Here is a 23,984-nt window from a genome sequence, read left to right on the forward strand (position 1 = left end):
CTCCAAACAAATGAATGTGAAGTTTTAAATTTGTTGCATGCTCTACATTGAATATTAATTTCGGCTCTTATAAATCATGTCATATTTGAACTTGATTGTAGGTTGTTGATGACATACTCAATTTAATAATATGGTTATATTATTACAACTTGTACATGATCATTTTAGTTAGACCAACAATTTTCAGGTTGTTTTTTGTTAGACAGCAAATACAAATTTCCATTTATTAGTAACAGCATATATATCTCTTAAATATATTGATAATGAAATGAGTTAATTTAATTTAAGTAATAATAATTAATTTATAATTTAAGATATTGAAGCCTCTGTGCTCTGTAATCACCAAAAAGCAAGATTAGTGTTGTATTCTCAATGTAACATCAACTAATCTTTTTCAACAGTATCCTTAAATTAATATTCTGTGTACAACTTCTAAATAATTATATTTCAATAATAATTATTAATGAATTTAATTTATATACATAAAAAAATTTAACAAAATTTTACACACGTCAATGCTTATAGATTAATTTCAATTGTTAATAATAATCAATAGTTAACGAGAATAATTTTATAAAATATTACACTTACTTTTTTATTATTCATTTTTTTATCTATATAAAAATAATTAAGTGATACTTATTTTAAAATATAAACATCATTCCTTCCGTTTTGGAACTTTATTTCTTTTAATATTAGATACACATATTAAAAAATAATAAAATTTATATAAATTTAATTTTTTTTATCTTTCATTAAGTAAAAATAAAATTTAGTTAATAAATATTTTTAAATTTTTAAAAGTACAAAAAATATCAATTGTATATTTTTTTGAAACAACCAAAATTTTGAAACGAAATAGATTAGTTGATGTTACATTGAGAATACAACACTGATCGGTGATGGATGGAGTATATTATATTTTGGGTCTGAAGAAGTAAGTTGCCATAAAAAGCTCCAATTAACATTTTCTTATAATTATTAATTAAGTCACATATTTCCCCAAAAAAATAAAATAATTAATGCACATATATGAGCCGCCTAATAGGACCCAATTCATTTGTTGTTTATTATTTCTTGTTTTGATAATGTAGTAGTAAGTGTAACATCTTTGTCTTTCATGGTGAATATAATGTGTTTGAAATCTAATTAAAGTCACTAAGCATTTGGCTTATATATTTACTTGACTTGGAAGTAGAAATGGGACGACTGGACTGAGTCCTTGATACTTTTTCGTATGCACGCCTTCACAATAAACCTGGTTGAGCGTAACTTGTCTTAGAGACTCCATTCATTATCTTTTTTTTTTTAAAAGGACATTGAATTACGAGATAAATAAATAATGTATAAAGCTGAAAATGTAAATTAAAAAAAAAGAGAGAGAGAGAGAGACTTTTTTAATTAAGCAATCAGCTTATTGATTAACTTCTCTAAAGATATAAATTTATTAAAATTATCCATTCAATTTATATTTACTAGTGGAATTAGTAAAATATGCATGTGTTCATGTAGTCCGCAGAATTGTAAGTCAGATTAATTAATCTTATATAAATATGATAAATTTATATATAGATTGTCTAACTTATTAATAGTATAATATACTATTTAATTAAAACAAATAATAATTCAAAATTTGGTCAAGACTGTGTTTATATATATAATATGTTTTAATGTATAATGATGGAAGTTTGAATATTTCTTTCGTGGTGAAGTTGTTTTCAATGAGACTTTATGCTCGTTATTCCAAAAGCAAAAGGACAATATGCGATTCAATGATTCTTGCGACTATTAACTCTTCATATATTGGAGTAAAAAAAAAACTCATTGTATCTCTAGTATTATTCTGAAGAATAATTACATTATTATATACAAATACGAGACTCGTAATTACCGGTATTAGAGATGTTAATATTAGCCTAAGATAAACTTTCTTTGATTAAATGTTAGAGATCGATGATAATATAATTGGAAAAGACAACGAAAAAAATATTACACTAAATATTTTAAATGATTTGTTCATATAAAGTTTAGGTGGTTCTAATTCATTTATTGTTCATTTCACTCATCTGTTTTTTTTTTGATAACATGAATAATCCAATATTTTTTAATACAAGACTATATTAATTCCTAAAATTTATATTATTAATCTTATTAATTAATATAATATATATTGTCATTAATACCCAATGAAAAAAATATACTACTAAAAAATTATTCTTTTATTTGTTTTTAATTTCCTTAGGATACTATTAGTATGACTCAACTTTGTATATACATAATCGATAAAATAATATAAAAATAGTATTAAATCATTGAATTTGAGATATTTAATATAATAAATAAAATAATGATAGAAGCATGGATAATAAATAAATCATAATACGATGGTTCATTTCATCAACTCAATATAATAATTTTGTATTAAAAACAAAACATGATAATAATAATTTAAATGAATGAATGATGTGACTGGGATATATGTGGCAACTAGCAAGTCATTGATTTCACAAAGAAGGTTGTCTTCCAGACAGTTCCTAACAATCGGTTACATTATACTGTTTTTTTTTTGTACTTATCTCCGGTGACCGTGTTTCTGCCGGTGATCGTTTCTCCGCGTCTTCACAAACTCTCTCACTTTTCAATTTGTATCGTTTTGAAGTTAGGAGCTGTTACTAATGGCGAAGCAGAAACAGAACAACACTATTTTTGTGCACTTGCTGATTCTCTTCCTCTCTCTTTCTTCTCTCTCGGTGTCAGCAACAACAGTTGTATCTCTCTTGCAAAATTATGGGAAACCCATTTTCAGATCAAACTTTCACACTATTTATGACACTTCAAACTATGGTCTTCTTCAGCTCAGTAATGGATTGGCTCTAACGCCTCAAATGGGGTTCGTTCTCTATCTCTATGGCTCTTTTCTTTTCAATTGATCAAATAAATTTCTAGGTTGTTTAATTCAACCGATTTGTTTTTTTCAAGGTTGAAGTAAAAAAAATATTGACAAAAATCCACGTGCACAGACACACTCATAGTCATGTATTTGTGATGATGTTTTTAATTTTTTTTTCTTAAATAGGAAAATTAGGAAGATGGTTTATGTGATATGATTTGGTCTTGTGTAGATGGAACAGCTGGAACTTCTTTGCATGCAATATCAATGAAACGGTTATTAAGGAAACAGGTATTGTTTTCTTGTTCAGTTGCTACTAGTTGTAAAAGCATCACTTGCATTTCTTCGTTGAGTTAGTTACTTATTTTGGTCCTGTGATGATGATACTATAATGGAAGATTCATTGATTTTGTAAAACAAATTTCATTATCCCTCATCAAAATAATATTTTGCATTTAAACATATCAACATTTTTAAACCTTGATTTTATTTTGGATACTCAATTATTCCTATAATAATGAATGCATTGGCTATCCTATTTTATCCGCCTGTTATTTTTTTACCAAATAGAGTCTAAGTTCAATTTGTTGTTAGTTTTTACCGCTGAATATCTAGTTACATACAATATTGTATGTTTGATACCTGTGTGGAAAAAATTCCCTTTAAACTTGAGTGTGGTACTACTATACATCATATAAACAAGATGTATATGAAGGCTTTATAAACATCTTACATTTATAAGACCTTACTTGAACATGATATGTTCTATAGGCTCGGACTACTGTCTCCTTGATTTCTAAGGAGACAGAAGCCTAAAATATTTTACATATAAACATAATTTGTCTCACTGCAATCATTATGGTTCATCTTTTCCAAATAATATCAGTAATTCAATTTTTCTTCTCTGTAATTCATATCTACTGTACTGATATGTATTATATTTTTCCAGCTGATGCACTGATATCAACGGGGTTGGCTGAGTTAGGTTATGTGTACGTCAATATAGGTAATGATCTTGTATGTCCATAATAAAGATTTTAACAGTAGCTAGGTTACCTTTTCCATATGTATTTGATGTTACATTTTACAATGTGCAGATGATTGTTGGTCTTCTGCGACAAGAAATTCGAAGGTCAGCTAAATTCTGTTCCTTTCAGTATCACTGGATAAACTGTAGGTCTATTATCTTCACTTGTTGTCGTATATTCTTCTCAGCTTTCAATGTTTTCTATCTTGATTTTCAATTGGATAAGGAAAAGCTGTTTCAGTTGTCATCTTTTATGTTTCGGCTAAGTGTTATTTGCAGAAAACAGACATAAATAGTAAGTTCTATGATATATTTAAGAAATGGTTATGCGTACAGATTTGAATACTTCATTTATTATGCTTCCAATATGCTGGTGTGCTTTCTGTCTTTAATGTTTAATCTAGCAGGAAAACGTGAATCTTATACATGATTACACGCGTTATTCATTTTCTATGTGGATAAGTTGTTTTGATTCAAATCTTAAAACTCGATCATTTTATATATTCTCCCGATAATTATATGTTGTTCCGTACTGTTTTCTATTTGGAAGTGCAGGGTGACCTAGTCCCTGATCGTAAGACGTTTCCATCAGGAATCAAAGCACTTGCCGATTATGTGCATCGAAAGGGACTCAAACTTGGCATATATTCTGATGCCGGGTAGAATACTTTCGCAAAACTATTGCAGATTTGACTCATTATAAATATGTTAATCCCTCGTTGATTGTGACTAACTGATTAGCTAATCTCCTGTCATTTTTTTCTTCACTTGCAACTGTTATTAGGGCTTTTACATGTCAAGTCCGACCAGGATCAATCTTCCACGAAACTGATGATGCAGATTTATTTGCCTCTTGGGTTAGATTCTAACATCTCATTTCATAATTTGCAAAAGTGTAACAAATACTCTTCATGTGTCATGGACTTTGTGTGGAGGTTCTAAGAATAGAAGTACTGTCCAATTATTTCTATTTTATTTGTGCATTACACGAATTGTGTCAGGTTCAAATTACATCAGATGCAAATAATTAAGCTCTGCAGCCTAATATATCTTTCTATGGAATTAATTTGTTTTTTTAAGAAAATAAAACCAATCTTTGGATATGATGTTGGAATTTGAGACATCATAAACACCAAATTTGGACCAGATACGATGTTAAGTCATTTAATGGAATTCTTTTAATGTTCTTAACAAAAATATATTCCAGGTACATTCTACTGTAGTTTATTTGTGATTTTCACCCCATTCTATCATTTTACCAGGGCGTAGATTATTTGAAGTATGACAATTGTTTCAATCTGGGCATCCCTCCAAAAAAACGGTTTTTTTTCTTTCTAATCTCTGTCTCCTAGTATTTGAAAAAGCAACAATACCTAGTACATATAAATTAAATCAATGTGGTTGCATGTATTCCAGGTATCCACCTATGCGTGATGCCCTCAATGAAACTGGACGTACAATTTTCTATTCAATCTGTGAATGGTAATAAGGTGTAACTGTGTTTTGTTATGAGTTTACTTACTGATAGCATGACAGACATATTATCCCACATTACCTTATTTTTTTCCGCAGGGGTGTTGACGACCCTGCTTTATGGGCAGGCAAGGTCGGTAATAGTTGGCGCACAACTGATGACATTAATGATACATGGGCTAGGTTAAATTCCTGAACTTTGACTTATAGATGGTGCATTCAACGTTTTATTAGGGATGTCCATAGTTTAATAACATTTTATAATACTGAGTTTTAACAAATTATCAACTATCATTCTCGTCCAGATTTTTGTTTATGATGTAGTCTAATTCTGAAAATGATGTTTTTTTATGTTTAGCATGACAACTATTGCTGATCTTAATGACAAGTGGGCTGCATATGCAGGTCCTGGAGGATGGAATGGTAAACTTATCTTTTTTGAAATTTAATTGAAAATATAGAGCTAACAATAAGAGCATTCTTACTTTTCCCTCGTGTTACGGTTCTGGACAGACCCAGATATGTTGGAAGTTGGCAATGGTGGCATGACTTACCAAGAATACCGTGCTCACTTCAGCATCTGGGCTTTAGCAAAGGTGTTGCTCTTAGTCCCTCCTCCCTCCTATTTGGCCATAATATTTTATGAATAAATCATGAACAAAGATTTGCAAAGATCATAATACAAAATACTATGGCTGAAATTTTTACGCGTTAAAAATTGTGAACTTGTGTGTGTAGGCTCCTCTATTGGTTGGTTGTGACATAAGGAATATGACTGCTGAAACACGGGAGATTTTAACCAATAAAGAAGTCATTGCTATAAATCAAGGTTGCACCACCACTATTTTTTTTAATCAAGTTGACACATAATGCTTTTCATTTGTGTAATTCAAAAAGGTTAGATGAGTAAATTTTCTAATTCTTATATATCTCTGCAGACTCACTTGGAGTTCAGGGAAGAAAAGTTCAAGTTTCTGGAATAAATGATTGCAGTCAGGTAATCATTAGATATCAACTTATAGTGCAAGTATGTTGACTAAGACTCAATTTTGATAAAATTCTCAATAAACATGTCGGAAATAAATAAATGTGCGTGCGTATATGAGTTTCACTAAAGCTACAAATATTTTAAACAACAGCCTTTTGTTTAAGGTAAAGTAAGTTTCTATTCTCAATATTTTCAGAAGCTTGAAGTATGTTAACCTTCGTTTTACATATTTATTTACAGGTCTGGGCAGGTCCTTTATCAGGAAGCCGTTTGGCGGTTGCTCTGTGGAATCGATGCTCAAAAGTTGCGACTATAACAGCTTCATGGGAAGCACTTGGGCTTGAATCTGGAATTCATGTTTCTGTGAGGGATTTGTGGCAGGTAAGCTTGCTTAATTGCGTCAAAATGCATTAAAAGCCTTTCAATTTGTTGTTATTATTAATATTTAAGGAGTAGTTGTCTAAAAAATGTTTTTACTTGCAGCACAAGGTAATAAATGGAGATGCAGTGTCATCATTCAGTGCTCAAGTTGATTCTCATGATTCTAAATTGTACATTTTCACTCCATCTACAGCATCTTACTCTCTAAAGTAGCTCATACTTCACCCATCTATGATGGGTTTTGCTCCATCTGTTAATCCAAAATGGCCATGACAGCATCTTCACCTATGTAATAGCCATCCAACAAACTGCTTGGTTATTTTCTATTTATTTTTTTCCAAGTCATTGTTGGTTAGATACTCAGACAATGAGAAATCAAGTTCTTCTATCTGTAATAAATTGTGTAATATATATATGATGGTGTGCCAACTCATGAATCATGATCATGATTTCTTCCAAAATGTGCCCCTCGATGGATTTATGATGTTTTTAAAAGGTATGATATGAAGATCGTGGCAAAAAGAGAGCCTCATTACTTCTACTAGTAACTACGGAGAATATTTTGGATTTTTTTATTGATGGAAATACTTGGGATATCTGATTAGATAAGAATTCAATTAATTCATATAAACTATAACTGTTTAAGATTTAATAGCACTCGTAAAAATACTCATGATAGGTAAATTTGTGTCAGTTGTTAAGAGTTTGTTTGTTACATTTTTTTATAATAAAAGAAATCATTTTTTTTTAAATAAGTACTTTTAGGAGTTAAAATTAATTTGTTATCGTTTATAAAAAAAATAAGAATTGGAAAAGGAAAAAAAAAATAGAAGTAGGTGAAGTTGTTTTGAACATATTTTCATAGAAAATATTTTTGAAAGATAATATTCTTTTAAATATTGATTATCATTACAGTAATGGAGGAGACTAATTCATCAAGTTAGTTGAGTTTTATTTAAATGGTTCACTTGTCATAATAAATGTTTTTTATGTGAACTCCAATCAAATCTTTAAGGGAATCGAGTATCAATCATTTAGAGAACAAGCAAATTATTTTGGTTGGTTTAAAGAGTAGTGTTAGTGAGACTTTTTTTGTCACTCGCTTTCAAACTGCCTTATTGCATGCTGAGTAATGCTACCAAGACTCTTTTTTATTCACGGAGAACCTACCACTTTGGAGATAGATCCCAGGTAAAATAATATGACTCATGAATTTTATCCAATAAAAGAATAAATGTTTGAAAAAGAATAGAGAGTTACTAGCATCAAAAGAATGATAAAGAGAGTGTTACTAGCATCACTGACGATCAAATCTATTATAATATATTAAAATAGAATCTTAATTTTTATTTGCGACAACTCATCGTCATTGTGTCACATCTTATAATATTTACTAACTCATAAAAGTTTTGACGTGACACATTTTAAAGTACACTATTTTTTTCATCTTTTACTTTCATTTTATTTTTGTTTCTCCAATATGTAACGCAAACAATTTCATTTATTCATCCAATTACAATTATTTCATACATTAGACAATTTTGTATCATTCAATGACTTATCAATACACTTAAAATTTCATTTCAATAATTCATACAAAAAAGAACAAACTATCCAATATCTTCAAAGCATCACAATGTCAGTTCGACTACATACATACATACATCAAGATATATCTTCTATTTTTCAATTACTCTTTTGCACATTCTCAGTTCAAGCAATGATAACGACATTACGAAATGCAACTAAGCTACATCTATTTGTGTGACACGTTCACGGATACTTCAATAATATTATTTTTATGTTGTCAATTATTGTTCAAGATCATATGTAATTATCATTGCATAGGAGGTGAATTTTTTTCTATGATGTATGTGTCTCTCATCATTTTTTTTTAATAATTAGAAAAACATAAATCATAATCGGAAAAAAAAAATGAAAATGAATAACTTCTAACTATATCACTATTCACTCGAAATTTTTTATGTCTTAAATATCAACAAACTTTTTTTGTCTATAATTTTTTGCAACCCACCTTTGAAGTTTCTTGAATGTTGTCAAATAGTTATTTGAAATTTTCATTTCACATTCTAATTTTTTTTAGATGAAACAATAGTTAAAAGTAATTGAAATTGTTCTCCGTCCAAAATATCATAACTATATAATTTGGTTACATTATGTATTAACTTGACAATTTTTTGTCACTAACATTTTTATTATGTAAAAAACATTATTATTATTATTTAAAGCTATTGAACCTTGATAAATTTCTATTTTGTTTTGTAATTTTTTTTCTTCATATATATATCATCTCTATATTTGCCCAAGTGAAAAATTGTTTCAATATTTTGAATGTTATTATGAACATTGTTTTTAATAAACTATTACTCACAATATCATTTAGTACATGCTTAGATTGATGGTGTGATCGATAAAATTACGATGAACATATAAAACTGAAAATTTCAAAAAGTACATAAATTTATAAATCTAATGTTTCAAAACTAATATAAATTATATAAAATGAATAATTAAATGTACAATTTTAACAACAAAAAAGACATAACTATTTAACAAACATATTATTAAAAAAAACACTTCAATGAAACCAAAATACTAAAATAAATCAATTTCACATTTAAAAAATATTAAAGACAAAAATGACATCTCTAAGGTTATAAAATCTTATGAATAATTATTAAAACAAACCTAACTTATATATAATTATTAAAAAATATATTTACCTTTAGGTATATAAAAGTTTGAGTATATTCTACTATAAACAAAAATATTACTTTTGAATTACATATTACTATTATTTTATATTCACTAATATATTAAATTTTACTGAACAGCATTGTCGGTGGACTTTTAGTTTATTCACTAATCCAAAGAAGCCTCCATTAGAAATGCCACAATCCCATTTGTACAAAATATACTTTGATTGTTACTTGTTAGAGTAGTACAGAACATTCCACCCAAAAAATGAACGGTGAGATGTTGCATGAATAGCTGGGTGGAAATTCAAAAGAAAATAAAACTATGCTTCCAACCTACAAGACCTTCAACAACTTCATCAACCAAAATTTGAAGTATGCTTGCCACTTATTGACCTCTAGAACCATCAACGTCTAGGCTCTTATGCATAGTTGCAGCTTTGTCCATGCCTTAAATCCAGAGAAAAAATATTGGCAACAATTTGAATATAGATATTCCACAACACAATCAAAGACAAATCCCTTGAGCTCTTTTCTTTGTTGAGAATCCTCACAAAATCAGTCAACATAGCATCACCTGCCATAGTGTCCAATTCATAAATGAGAAAGCGATATACAAGAAGATGTGGCACTTTATATTCCAAACACCAATGGAGCATTAAGGAGAACATCTTTCATATTTTTGAACTTCCGTTTATTATGTTACCTTTGGTGGCTGATGTTTTATTTTATGTTAACACAGTTCACCTCCCATATGTTGGGTTTCAACCTATGGTTGGATTAACATGACATTTTTCGTATTTTACGTGTCCAAGTGCCGAAAGACGGGCTTGCTTAATTCTTCATTCCCTGAACTTTTTGCAGTTGAATTACTATCATGTAATGGATCTAATTGCTTGTATTTAGGATTTGACGAATCTTGAATCTTGAGCATCAATTGTGGTTAGACTTAAAATGATGTCATTTTCCCTTACTGTTGTCAATTAAATTATAAAATAACTGTTGTTTAACAAAAAAATTGATATAGTAAAAAAAGTAGATATGACCTTCAACACATCTGAACTTTAGCCAATGCTCAGCCTCAGAGGAACCTTTAGAGCCCAAACCCTTAAGAGACAGATACCTGCTGTAGTTCTTTGGCTATCTCAATGAACTCTGTCATGGGGCAATTTGTTTTAATTGCATTTGTGGTTATGTGGGACCTGCTGGCAGCATAACCCTTCTGCAATAACCAAGTATAAGGTAAGCGTGAATTCTGGTTTCTGAAGCTTCGTCTAGAATCCACTTTATTACATGAACAATCTATGATTCAATATCCTAATCAAACCAAACTCAGTAAACAAATCGACAACAATAACATGATACAGAATAAAAGGCAACTCCCTTTGTTTTTATTTTTCATATGCTACGTAGTGTGAATAACTGAATTTTATACCATAACTGCTTTCATGGCTTAACTCGCTTTTTAAAGCAGCAAAGGAGGATTTATAGAAAAGGGAGTAAAAGAATACAACTAGTATACATCAGGAAAGCTAGCAGTTGGGAAAAACTACTAAAGCCAAAAAACCAAACTGACCATATACACAATATAGAACGACCTACTTCCTAATGATGTATTTCATAGGCTCTATGCGCCATTCATACAAAAGATAGTGACCTCCCTTCGCCTCAGCAAAAAAACCATTTTCAAAATAAAACTTTGATGTGCTCCCCAATTGGCACAATGTTAGAGAAGATACGCCAATTTTTTAGTTCACAAATGGCCCAAGACATTGAATGTCAAATCAAAGCCAAACCCTTACAATTTCAACCTTGAACCTCCAAAGAGACACACTGAGAAGAGATAGAACAAATCACCTGGCATGACGACCATAACCCCTAACCACTTACCGCATGCTAGACAGCAAAAGAAAAATCACACTTAACAAATAGATGAAGTTTGTCGCATTTGAATTAAAATATTAGATATACTATTGAAATTAGGAGCTAGACATCATTCTACGATGTCAAACATTTATGCATCCTGATCATGTATAAATGCAATTATCAACAATCCTTTAACACAAGTTTAAAATATAATTTAGTTAAATTTGTTCTCATGAAACACACTCAATAAAGTACACAATTATTAGTTGATTATTATACCATATTAAAGATTTTATAGAGTACCTCATGCATGGCACTCATCAAGGTCTTCAGAGGTGGAGTATTGATTTTTGCACGGCTTGCCATCTGGATAAATACACATAAAATTACCATAATTCGTTATTCTCACTAGAGTAGCTAACAATGTTTACAATGCAACAAAGATATAAGAATCACCTCATCCAACTTGATATACCCAAATGGCAACCTGGGGTCACTTTCATCCACCATCAGTTTTATAAGCTTTTCAAGACTGTCTTTACCATCACAGCCAATCCATCCCCACTGCTTGGCCAGATCTAACATGTCCATAAGATATGCTGCATCATGAAGAGGCCCTGTCCAAAGAGGTCCTGATACCTTGAGGGAGTTTGAAACCTGAAAAATGAGAAGAAATAGAGAACTTTATACATTCATAGGAAGTAACACTTTTCTGTAATTTGAACTCTGGAAAACTAAATCGCACAAATATATTATACAAGCTTCAACAGTTATCCTCATGTTATATGCAGCAACAGCTTAAAAAGGAATTTAGTTTAAAAAACATACACAAGTTATTGCATTAATCCGAGAAGCTATTACTATCTAGCAATATTCCTTACCGACACTAGCTACAATTTACAAAGATAGCTCTCCAATAAATAGACATTAAAAAAACCTAAACAAGGTAGTCTCAAACAAACCACGCCATCATACCTTAGACACACTGCAGGAGCAACTCATCTGACCAAGTTGGTCCCAAGAAAATTCATGGGAATTTCCACACTGGTGGCAGCACCCAATAAAACCATAATGCCTACAGCAATCACAACAGAAATAATCAATAAGAGAGTAACTACGTTGCACTCAAATGGGAACAACACAAGATGTGACATAAACACAAGGATTCATCACCTACTATCATGAATCTTCCCGCGGTTCAATCTGAGCAAGACCCGGAAAACAGGTCCATGATAAGCATAGTAAGAAAACAAGGGAGTTATATGGTACCCCAAGAGAGCAGCCTCCCTTGCAACCCCACCTATAAGCATTCTCAAACCAACCTCATTGGAATATGGCATAGGGCGCACATAGGCTCCATAAGCAGCTAAAGAACTAAACAGAAAAAGGTCAAAGTTTACAAACCACTAACCAAGGTTCCCAAATCCATTACAATTTACAAAACAACATGCAAATATGCAATCACTTATTAAACCATACAAATCAAACAGCACAGCAACAAAAAAAGACAGTCACAATATACGGCAAGGGTTTCAACAAAATAAGGTCTTCAACATCAACATCAAGGTTTTTTATGAAATCATAATGGGATTAAAGCTACATCAGCAGCAATTGTTTCTCTTCAATATTCCGTGACGGTAATTTAAAAACTCCATCACAATACTCAAAATCAGAACAAACAAGATACACTACACAAATTTAACTGCAGTAAAAAGGGCAGACAAAACATCACATGAGTATTAAAAAAAGTTTGCAACCAAACAGCAACATCAAGATTTTTTATGCTTCTCAGACCACAATGCGATTGAAGTCGCGTCCATAGCATTTGATTGTCTTTAATATTAAGTATACTGACAGCAACCACAACCGCAATTTAAATCACAAAACTCAAAATCAGACCAAACAAATTAAACAAAATCATAACAAAACAAAAAACCGAGAAAGATAAGAATTGTTACTGATGAGGACGGTGGCCACCAGAAGAGAAGCCATCAGTTGAAGTAACATAGAGCAAACCACCAAATCTCAAAGTATTAATAGCAGACCTCAAAAAAGAAGAATCACTCCCAAAAGAATCAACATCAATAAAATCAAAGAAACTCTTTTGAATATAATAATCAGTCATAACTCTATTAGCTTCTAAATGAGTAACAACCCATCTTTTCTCCTCTTTCACTGAAACCCTAGACAAATTCCCCACAATAATACTTCCATAGCTATCATTTCCATCATTAGCAGCAACAAAATCTGCTTCAGCTTCCTTCAAGTACCGCAACGACCGAATTCCGCAGCCACAAAGAGCATCGAGAACACGTAAGCTTCCGTTTTTCTTCTTCTGCAGAGAAGCGGCAAGTACGCCGAGGTCTCTTCCGGTAGCGCTTTCTTGCCGGAAAAATGCGCCGCCGGTATCGAATTCCAAACCACGTTCAGTTTGAAAACCATTTCCGGGAACGGAATTACAACACCGACACCGAAAGCGGTTTTGAGGAAAATGCGGAGAAAAGGCAAGAGTCAATAACATGACGCCGGAAAATGGTGACGAAAGAGATGTAACTGTATTTGTCGTTTTATTCTTAAAAGAGAGTGATGGAAAAAAAACGTTGTGGAGCGTTACACGTGTATCAATTAAATTTTTTTAGGGGTTAAAAAGATGAGGTTTTGAAATTTGTAAAAATTGGGATTAATTTTTTTATATTTTTCTTGTTCTTATCTTTATTATTTTGTTCCTTTTTGGGATCATATAAGAAGGAAGGAAAGTTATGAGAATTACCAGATATAAACCTTGATAGTAATGTGTGGGCTACTGAATCAATTGAGGAGTTTCTCTGTCTAGGGTTTTAATTTGATTTCTTCCTTCTTCATTCTTTTTGGTGATGAACTTCGGATCAAGTTGCATTGCATCTTAAGACAAAGCTTTACCTTTTTTTTGAGGTAAATTCATACACTCTTTATTCATTGTTTATACCAACTTGTGTTAATTATGGACTTTAAATGAGATCTATAAGTTTGTGTTTTTTTTTATTAATTTTCAAAAATTATCTATGATCAACATAGTTTGCTTTTTTTTCTTCTTCGGTTGTTTGGATGATTGAATTGATTTCTTATTTGAAAAATTCAATTTGATTTGGGGTTAGGGTTTCTGGTTAAAAACTCGTTCACTTGTTAATTAGTTTATGTAGCAAACATTTAAATTCAGTTTAAAGTTAAATTTTTATAGATTTGCACAGTTAGCTGTGAAATTCTTTAAGTGAATTGGTTTAGACTTTTTATACAATATAAATCTCCAGAATAATTTTATAACTTATAGTGTCTCTCAATATATAATCTGTGATTGTCAAATTTTTAGACTAATTTATAAAATTATAACTATGATAATCGAGTCAAATTATTTTATAAAAAACCTCGTGTAAAATTAGTCAAATTAAATAAACCACTCGTGCATTAGAGATTTTCTCATTAGAGATTTTCTCATGTTGCACATTGTTTATTCCACCGCCAATAAACTCTCCCATCAACAACAAACTATTTGAGAATAGACTTAGGATCTATTTGAGAATGCAAATAAGTTAGATTATAATTTATTTATTTGTTTGGCAAAAAAAGAAAAGCAAATTTATAGTTTATAGCCTATAAACTATAGAAAGTGTTTGATGTGTTTGATAAAAGTTATTTACTTATAGCTTATAAAGTTTTTAATAAATTGATTCAGTTTGTTTATAAATCTATATAATTTTTCTCCAATTTTTATCCTTGTTATTGTAACTAAATTAATTTTTATTTTTATAATTTATATAATTTAAAATAATTTTAATAAATAATATTTTAAGATAAATAATTTATGATTACTAATTTAAAATAAATAAAATAGGTAACTAAATAAAATAGGTAAATAAATAAAATAGGTAAATAAATAAAAATATACCAGATTAATAAATAATTATTTTTTACTATTTATAAATAATTTAAATTTTATAATAATTAATATTTTATAGTAAATAATTTATTTATTTTTATTTGTAACAATTAAACTACCTAAATAAATAAAAATGTATCAAATCAATAAATTTTAAAATATTTTAATTTTTAATCCATAAAGTTTATTTTTAATTAAAAATATTTTTTATATCTTTAGATTAATTGAATCATTAATTTCATCGACAACTTCATTTTAACTCAAGAGTTATGAACTATAACTTAATTTTTAACAAACAGAGTCTATAAACTATAAAATCTATTTAATAACATGTTTATTTTAAAGTTACAATTAATAGTATTTTTTTTATAAATTATTTAAGGAATTTTTGAGTTTATAATTTATTGCTTATATTTTTTTGTCAATTTTATTTTTATTATTTCAACTGAAATTATTTAAATTAAAATTACTTTTTATGCTGTATAATTTAAAATAAATAAAATAATTTGATAAATAACTTTAAGTTTAAATATAAACTGAAAATTAAATTTTATGTCAAAGATATTATTAAATATAAGATTCGTAATTAAATCGTCTGATATGTGGGTAAAATAAAAATATCTTTTAATTAATTCAAGGTCTAATTTTAACTTCTGTTGCTGATGCGGGTTTGACAACCTCAATATTTTATCTGTATTAGTAATAGTAGGAGTTATTTGCAGTTAATGCGGATTTAACAACGTCAAAATATTTTGCCATCTGGCCATCTCGTTGATCGAAAAAACTTAACTAGGAGTCGTGATGAAGTAAACGCTCCTCTCTCCTGGTGTCGTGTTGCATCCACGTGGCTTCTTTTAAAATGCTTGATTTATCTGACGCCAGGCATGCAGCTAAAGGCACTTTAACTTATCCGCGTTTACATCAGACAATCCCAATCCCTATTTTTCAAAGAGAAAAAAAACCATTTTCTGAATGGGCTTCTTCTAACCCGCGGAATGTAAACGGGTCGTCTTATAACCCGAAAATTGGAAACGGGTCGTCTTATAACCCGAAAATTGGAAACGGGTCGTCTGATGACCCGCACGTTTGAAGGGTCTTTTTCCCCATCCCTAGCACGAGCGCCGCACTGCCTTCTGCCGTTGCACCACCGCTACCGGAATCGCAGTAACGATTCATAAATTGTAGATCATACGAAGCGGATATTCCACCAAAATCTGATTCTGTGTATATACTCTTAATCGTTGAAGGAAAGTACAATATCAAAATTGTACGATTTCACGATTCAAATCGTGAATTTAACTATCATTCCCCTAGCAATGTACTCTCATCAATAAAGAACGTGTCTCTGGTAGACTGGTGAGAACGTAATGTGAACTCATCTCAACATGCTCTAGTACAAATCAAGTGTGGTTGTTCTAGGTAAAACCTATCCTTGAAATGGACCCCTCACAACCTCACTCAAGTTGTGAACAAACCCATTTCATATCTATTTTTTGGGTATGCTTTTATCTATGTAGCTCTGCACTTCAAATTAAAGGTGTGTCTAGTGTTCCACATGGGTTGGGTTGGTGTGATGTCCATTAAGATCCGACATTGACACATCTGATTATATTCAATCATTTTTATTTTCTCAAATTATTGTCTGTGTGCAAATGTGTGTTCAATGTCTGTGTATGTGCTTCATTACTTTTCAACATTTTGTAGCAAGTCCACCCACTGTGTTGCATTTGTAGGGCTATCTTGGATTTATTATTTTGGTTTTATTTGCAGGACATCTGAGTTCTGATTTTAGCAGCAATGGCTGATATACAGGAAAGGTTGTTACCGTCCTTCTCGCCTAACCTACAACTGTTAGCAATGGATGAGGAGCTTTGGTTGATGGCTGAAGAGAGGGCCCAGGAAATACTGTGTTTAGTTCAACCTAATGTTGTTTCTGAGGTGAACAGAAAGGATATTATTGAATTTGTACAGAGGCTGATTGGAGGTTACTATGGGGGAGAGGTTAGAATATTTTAATTAAGATTTTATACTTGTAACCTTCGATTGTAGGAGTGGGATGTGTATGGTTGGGTGTTTTCTGCTCTGATTGCTGTTTTAAATTGATTGGTTGAAACTTCTTTTCCCTTTCTTATGTGTTTCCTTCCTTTAGAAGCTGTTTTGATACAAGCCATTGTTGTCAATCGCAGATCACATAAAGTTATGGATTTTGAAATTCCTCTATACTATTGTGCTGTAGTCGCTATTTGACAACACTTTGTACTAAATAGCATATTGCGGAACAATAATAATTAGTCCAAATTCCGCTACTCAATAGCGCTTTAGTACCGCCATAGACGCAACTTGACAACACTGATACAAGCATGATTTTACTACCTTTAGAAGTCATTTTACTTATTTTACTACCTTAATATGATTTTACAACCATGTTGTTGTCCCTTCTATGCTTCTACCTTAACTTTACTGCCCACGCAGACTCATCCCCCTGCCAACTCCTTTACACCATATACTTCCTCATACCTTGACCAGAAAATAAAACTCTTTTCCAATTCATATGATGTGATACTTCATGGTATCAGAAGTATGCCAGCAAATATTTCCCCATGCTAGCCTAAAATTTGTAGCTGGAATTCAAAAGATTTCAAACCCGAAGCCCCCACCACCTCCCTCCCCATACCTTAGATAGGTGTAAAACTTGATAATATTTACATATTTTCTTGGCCTTTAGCACGTATGATTTTTAACTCTGTCTCTTGATAACTAAGTTAAAAATGCTTGAATTGGATAAAATTGAGGTGAATTTCACAACTAGTTGTTTACGCTGGTGAACATTTCTTGATTTGAAGAATTTGACAGTATTTTGAAATAGCACTTGCCTCCATACCAAATCTATTGATGTTTTGTACCTTAAAATTTCAAAAGCTTTTAGATGCCGACAACAAATTGGTTTCATTATGTGTATACCTTTACATGGTTTCATTATGTGTATACCATTACATTGGTGTTGGTAAATGAAAATTTTTCCTTTTGTGGGCCAACTACAGGTATTTGTGTTTGGATCAGTCCCGCTAAAAACCTATCTTCCAGATGGAGATATTGACTTGACAGTTCTCAGTCATGAAAGTGTAGAGGATGATTTGGCACAAGCAGTATGCAATCTACTTGGAAGTGGAGAGGAACTTGAATACGAAGTAAAAGACGTACAACATATACGTGCACAGGTATAGAAACAAAATTTCTATTTAAGCTGTTGTATTTATCGAATTCTGATTTCTTAGAATCTTCATTTATCTACACTGAAATTGTCTTTAAGGTTTTTCATATGCTTTTTTTGGTCAGTAAGTTTTATATATTTACCTAGCTGTCTAGCATCAACAATATATTTCTTGTTTTCCCTTATCATTGCAATCAGAAGAATCTTAAATATATCCACTTCTCTATAACATTCTGAATAGTCACTGTAGATCATGCTGCTGTTGAGTTTGAAAGGAAAATTAGTAGAAAAAATCAAAGGAGCTGGCAACTCTGCGAAAGTTACTTCAATCCGATAAGATAGGCTCCAATGCATACATCAGCAGTCCATTTTCGAATTATTAACGCTAATGCTAATGTTTGTGTGTTATTAAAGATCAAGGCTGTAATTGTTGCCACAGGTAGGGGTTGTGAAATGCACCGTGAAAAATTTAGCAGTTGACATCTCTTTCAATCAGATGGCTGGACTCTATGCTCTGCGCTTTCTGGAGCAGGTAAATCTTGTTATTTCGCTTTCTGAGTTCAATATACCATGTGCATAAAATCTATAAGTTTAAAATTCACTACTGTTAGTATGTACAGTTTATTTAAAGCTGAAACTTGGTTACTGAGTTACAATTAATGTGTGGTTTGATTAAGTAGTAAATAGATGAAATTGTATGTCATGTTAGAACTGTCATTTACATCAAATTTATATATATTCATTTTCCTCCATTTAGCTTTCTTGTTGACATTTTTGACTCATTTTCCCTTAATATTTTTATATATTATATATTTAATTTTGCTTCCCCTTCCCTTTCTACTATTTCTACTACTTGGCCTACCTCTGTTTATGGGGTCCATAAAGATCATATAGAGAATACCATCTATTTAATTTGCGTGCCTCTGTTCAGTCAAGTTGATTTTTAGTGCTCTCAACTCAACATTAAGTTAATTGTTTATTTAGCCTCTTTATATTCACTTTCTGTTAGGAATTAGGTAAAGGAGAATTAGTTAATTGGTTGAGTTTGTTATTTGTAGTTAGATTCTTGTGTTTGTTAGTAGGTAGTTAGCGATCCTTTCCCTTTCTTATCCTAAGTGTACATGGAACCTATAAATAAAGGTTTCATCCCTCATGAAAATATCTTTTAGCAATTTTAGAAATTGAGTTGGTGTAAACCATTGTAGGAGCGTCTCCGTTTTTGTGTATCATTTTCTTGGAGAGATTCTCTCCTATTATTTCTTATTTTTTTTCTAAATATTAGTGTTTTTCCTCTAAATCATTGGAATCCAATTCTTGGGTTCCTAACACTTTTTCCGTGCATTTTCTTGTTAAATCTTGTTATCCATTCTCTCTCCCTCCCTCTCCCACAGACAGACACAAAAATTGATTTTTTTTTTTAAATCCTGCTCCTATTCAGGCTTTGCTAAACTTTTTTTCATTTAAAAATAAATTCTCAGGTTGACCAACTTGTCGGGAAAAACCACATCTTCAAACGCAGTATTATCTTGGTCAAAGCATGGTGCTATTATGAGAGCAGAATTCTTGGCGCACACCATGGCCTGCTCTCAACATATGCAGTGGAAATATTAGTTTTATATATTATCAATTGTTTTCATTCAACAGTGCGCGGTCCTCTAGAGGTGAGTTAAGTCTTCCATTAATATATTCTTTGAACCCTTTCAGCATTTGTATTTACATCTACATAAAAAATAAAACCACATGACTGTTGCTACTAGCAGGTGCTGTACAGATTTTTGGACTACTACAGCACATTTGATTGGGAGAAAAATTATGTCACTGTAGATGGTCCACAAGCCTTATCCTCTCTTCCAGAAATTGTTGGTAAGTGTTATTGGTTGCATAATTGGATGTATTAATGATTTGATGGGATTGTTTTATTCTCAATCTTCAGTTTTTGATACAAATACTGCTTGTCGCAGAGAAACCAGAATCTGATCGAGTTGGATTCTTGCTCAGTAAAGAGCTTCTGAAAAATTACAGGGATATGTGCTCTGTTCCAAAGGCGTCTGAGCCTTTTACCCTGCAATTTCTGCCCAAGCACCTGAACATTTTGGATCCTCTAAAAAACGACAACAACCTAGGCCGCAGTGTCAGCAGAGGTAATTTCGCCTATTAAAGCATCAATTGATTACAATGAATATTTTTATTGGTATATTGCTTGAATGCCAACTTCATACTTTATTGTGAAAACATCTTTAAGCTCACTAGAATGTTGCATGCTAGAGACCAATGCATCAGGGCTTCCTCCAATATCCGTACAGACATTTTATATTTGATATGTGCTCCTGTGATGGCTTAAATGTTTTTTGTATGATATTGAAAAGTCACAGAAATTAATGTTGTAAAAAATTGGAAATTTGTAATGGTTACGTTTTTAAAAGGAATACTTCACTTTCACTTACACTAATTTGTCAATTTTTTTTTTTTTACCTTCTGCCTGCAGGCAATTTACATCGAATTAGATTCGCTCTTGCCTTTGGTGCTCGAAAGCTTAAGGAGATCCTTACACTTCCAGGACAAAACATGGGTGCAGCGCTTGAGATGTTTTTCATGAACACCTTAAACAGAAATGGAAAAGGACAAAGGCCAGATATTGATGTTCCTGTTCCTGCATTTGGTACTGGAAGATTTGAAGAGCCTGTCCTCGTGGGAGATTGTGACAGTTACTATGGTGGATTACAATATGTTCAGTTGTATCGTAACTATGCTATGCCGCCCATTGGTCAACTGAATTCCCCATCAACACTATTCGATGCTGATATGCTTGCACTACAACAAAACTGGTATATGTATTATCATAGGGGTACTGATTTATATGTCCCAAGACAGCCAATCTTTCATCCAAATCCTCCTCAAGCAACTTATGGCCTTGAAGAAATAGGGAAATCCCGAGGAACAGGCACATACATACCTGACATGGTAAATGGATTTTGTTTTCTAACTTCATTTATATTATTATGATGATAACTCATTAATTATATCATTTTCACAATGTTTTGATGTTTCTGACTCAGACTCATAGTACCTACTGGAATGTCCGTGCAAGAGGGACCAAGCCAAGGAGAGTTGGTCAAGTGAATAATAATAATGCATCGCCGAAATCGTTTGAGGGAAAGCAAGTAGAAGAGGATCCTCCTGTGACAGACATAAATGATAATAATTCCAAGTCCTTTGAGCTCTTGAAGGAAGATTTTCCTCTTCTTCCAAGCGTTGGTAACACCGAATCGTCAGCATCCCAAGAATCTGAGCGGGACAAGAATTCCTCATCTGATCAACTAATTATTGAGTTTGGAACTTACAGTATATCGCGATCAATGACAGAAATGAGTTTGGGAACAAAGGATAGGAAAGAGGATTCTGGCGTTTCATTCTCTCAAGGTGCTACACCAGTTGTTTCAAGTCTCGCAGTGAAGGGGAAAGAGAAATCTATGCAGATCGAAGAGAAGATGGATTGATAGCATCTAACCTATAGGCATTTTGTAGGATATTGATGATAACATCTAATGTGGTGCTTTTTACTGCAGGTTCTTCTCTGACTTTACCAACTTGAAGATAATAGTCAATTTATCCTTTTTTTTCAGATGTAAATTTCGGCGAAACTAGAATTGGTTGCTAGTGGTAGATATACTATGTGGGAATAAGTAGTTGGTAGGGATATTTACAAGTCTTGCTATGCCTTTCAGCTTTATTCCCCTTGCTCTCCTCTTCTGCAGGAAGAGTTTACCATTTCTCTTGGAACAGTAGCATATCCTTTCTCCTTCTAAAGTCCAGTGAAGTTGTACATTATTTCTTTTTTTTTTTTACAGGACAATAAATTATAATGTATGTGATACAATAATGTGAACATTTTACTTCAGACCTGTGTTAATATTTCTCTTTGACAACCTAAAGTCTGTCTTTCAATAAGAAACACTTGCTTTTGGTTGCTAGGGTGTTAGGATATTTTTTTCTTTCAATAGTAATTTTTCAATGCTTGAGTCACATACATTATATACTTCTTACATTATGTCAAACTTGGTCACCTTTAGGTACAATCAATTAAAAAAGACTTGATACCCAAAATGGTAGTCCAGAGAAACCACGTAGACTTAGTACAATCTAACCATTTAAAATATGAAATTCGGTCAAAAATAGTTCTTGACAGGCTCTAAAATAAAAAAAAAATTCGCGATCCTTAAATTATACGAAAATAACAAATTAATCATTTATTTTTTTTTTTAGTAATAAGTTAGTCTTTTATTTATTTTTTTCAAGTTTGTCTTTTTTGTTTCTAAATGTTTATACTGATGTTCTAAATTTAAAATCAATAAAACTGAAATTCAAAATTCTCTCAATTTTTTCAATAAACTCAAACTAATGTAATTCTTAAGGGTTTTGATTTCAATAAACCATATAGAATTCGATTAAGATACATATTAAGATTTTTGAAATTAAATATGAAATTTTTTTAATCTAAATATAAAAATTTATTATTTTGTTCTTTATATGATCAATAATAAAATTTATAGTAAAATTTTAAAAATTTCTAACTAAAAATGATTGAAATAAGATTGTAACTATACTTTAATACTATGACAACACATAAGCGACCAACTAAAAAAAACATATATTTATATTGTTTGGGAAGGTATGGCAGGCTCGAATATGTGAATGGAAAAGTAAGAAACATAGTCACAAGGTAAATAATCAATATTGCACCTCGACATGAACCAGTCATGTTTCAAACTCGGTGGAGCTTCACAAAATTTTATGGAAGGGGTAAAACGAATTAACCAATGTGTAAATATAAAAAATATATTTATGTATGAAGTATAGTGCAATCGAAGCACAGTTCAAATTATTGATTTTGCACTAATTTTGAAACTTTAATCTGTATCTTGTACACACAATATAAATAAGTTGTTAAAAAATCACTTTCAAATTTTGAACCCGTGACATGATTATCGCTTAAAACATCAATTACTCATACCTATGAGAATTAAATCCTTCATATGTTACATAGCATTTCGTAGTATTTTAAAGGACAAAACTTGTGCATTCTTTTAAGTGTTTTTCATATGATACTTAATTTAACTAACTATATTTGTAACTAATAAAGGTAACCTAAGGCAAGCATAATGTTTCCCTTGGTTGTATGTGGTGGATTAATTCATTAATGGTGATATATAATTGTTGAGTTGTTTCAGTTAATCGGTGATATATATAATTCAACAAATCACCATAATCTATTATTGATAGTTGATTAATGGCTATATATAATGGTGTCATAATACATAACCCATTTGCTACAAAGACATCACAATATGACTGTGTGTCATATTGATAATCCATTAGATCCAAATTCATTGAGTATTAACTCTCAAATAATGGGATGTATTAAAATCCACATTATGAATATAAGTACAAACACAAATAAATAAAATTGAGTGAATATGTCCTCAAAGGTTTAACCATTGGTTTGTGTTGGGTTATCAAA

General features: G+C 31.2%; 3 protein-coding genes across 8 annotated transcripts; 2 read left to right on the forward strand and 1 right to left on the reverse strand.

The window, feature by feature from the left end:
- Positions 1 to 2,440: 2,440 nt before the first annotated feature.
- On the forward strand, positions 2,441 to 7,220 carry LOC101512744 (alpha-galactosidase 3). The gene is made up of 15 exons (XM_004502787.4): positions 2,441 to 2,890; positions 3,123 to 3,181; positions 3,840 to 3,896; positions 3,988 to 4,022; positions 4,473 to 4,576; positions 4,702 to 4,774; positions 5,180 to 5,238; positions 5,334 to 5,399; positions 5,490 to 5,573; positions 5,749 to 5,813; positions 5,904 to 5,986; positions 6,129 to 6,219; positions 6,329 to 6,387; positions 6,619 to 6,759; positions 6,862 to 7,220. The coding sequence occupies exons 1-15, from the start codon at positions 2,676 to 2,678 to the stop codon at positions 6,970 to 6,972; spliced, it is 1,302 nt and encodes a 433-aa protein (XP_004502844.1). The 5' UTR covers positions 2,441 to 2,675; the 3' UTR covers positions 6,973 to 7,220.
- Positions 7,221 to 9,616: 2,396 nt separating this feature from the next.
- On the reverse strand, positions 9,617 to 13,991 carry LOC101513284 (tRNA (guanine(26)-N(2))-dimethyltransferase). Its single transcript, XM_012716540.3, has 7 exons — positions 13,301 to 13,991; positions 12,516 to 12,716; positions 12,318 to 12,417; positions 11,799 to 11,999; positions 11,646 to 11,708; positions 10,523 to 10,698; positions 9,617 to 10,053 (listed from the first exon to the last, which is right to left on the reverse strand). Exons 1-6 carry the CDS (start codon positions 13,861 to 13,863, stop codon positions 10,585 to 10,587), a joined length of 1,242 nt encoding a protein of 413 aa, XP_012571994.1. The 5' UTR covers positions 13,864 to 13,991; the 3' UTR covers positions 9,617 to 10,053; positions 10,523 to 10,584.
- Positions 13,992 to 14,131: 140 nt separating this feature from the next.
- Positions 14,132 to 22,364, forward strand: LOC101513710 (uncharacterized). 6 transcript variants are annotated; one of them, XM_027334530.2, is made up of 9 exons: positions 14,132 to 14,273; positions 17,026 to 17,256; positions 18,297 to 18,473; positions 18,906 to 18,998; positions 19,945 to 20,127; positions 20,227 to 20,329; positions 20,428 to 20,607; positions 20,952 to 21,427; positions 21,523 to 22,364. In XM_027334530.2, the coding sequence occupies exons 2-9, from the start codon at positions 17,053 to 17,055 to the stop codon at positions 21,961 to 21,963; spliced, it is 1,857 nt and encodes a 618-aa protein (XP_027190331.1). In that variant the 5' UTR covers positions 14,132 to 14,273; positions 17,026 to 17,052; the 3' UTR covers positions 21,964 to 22,364. The 6 variants fall into 6 exon arrangements, with proteins under 6 accessions (XP_027190331.1, XP_012571880.1, XP_012571878.1 ...); XM_012716426.3 differs by lacking the exon at positions 14,132 to 14,273 and adding an exon at positions 16,219 to 16,792; XM_012716424.3 differs by lacking the exon at positions 14,132 to 14,273 and adding an exon at positions 16,219 to 16,752.
- Positions 22,365 to 23,984: the final 1,620 nt, after the last annotated feature.

Source organism: Cicer arietinum, chromosome 5 (genome assembly GCF_000331145.2).
Source record: "Cicer arietinum cultivar CDC Frontier isolate Library 1 chromosome 5, Cicar.CDCFrontier_v2.0, whole genome shotgun sequence".
NCBI classification, from domain to species: domain Eukaryota; kingdom Viridiplantae; phylum Streptophyta; class Magnoliopsida; order Fabales; family Fabaceae; genus Cicer; species Cicer arietinum.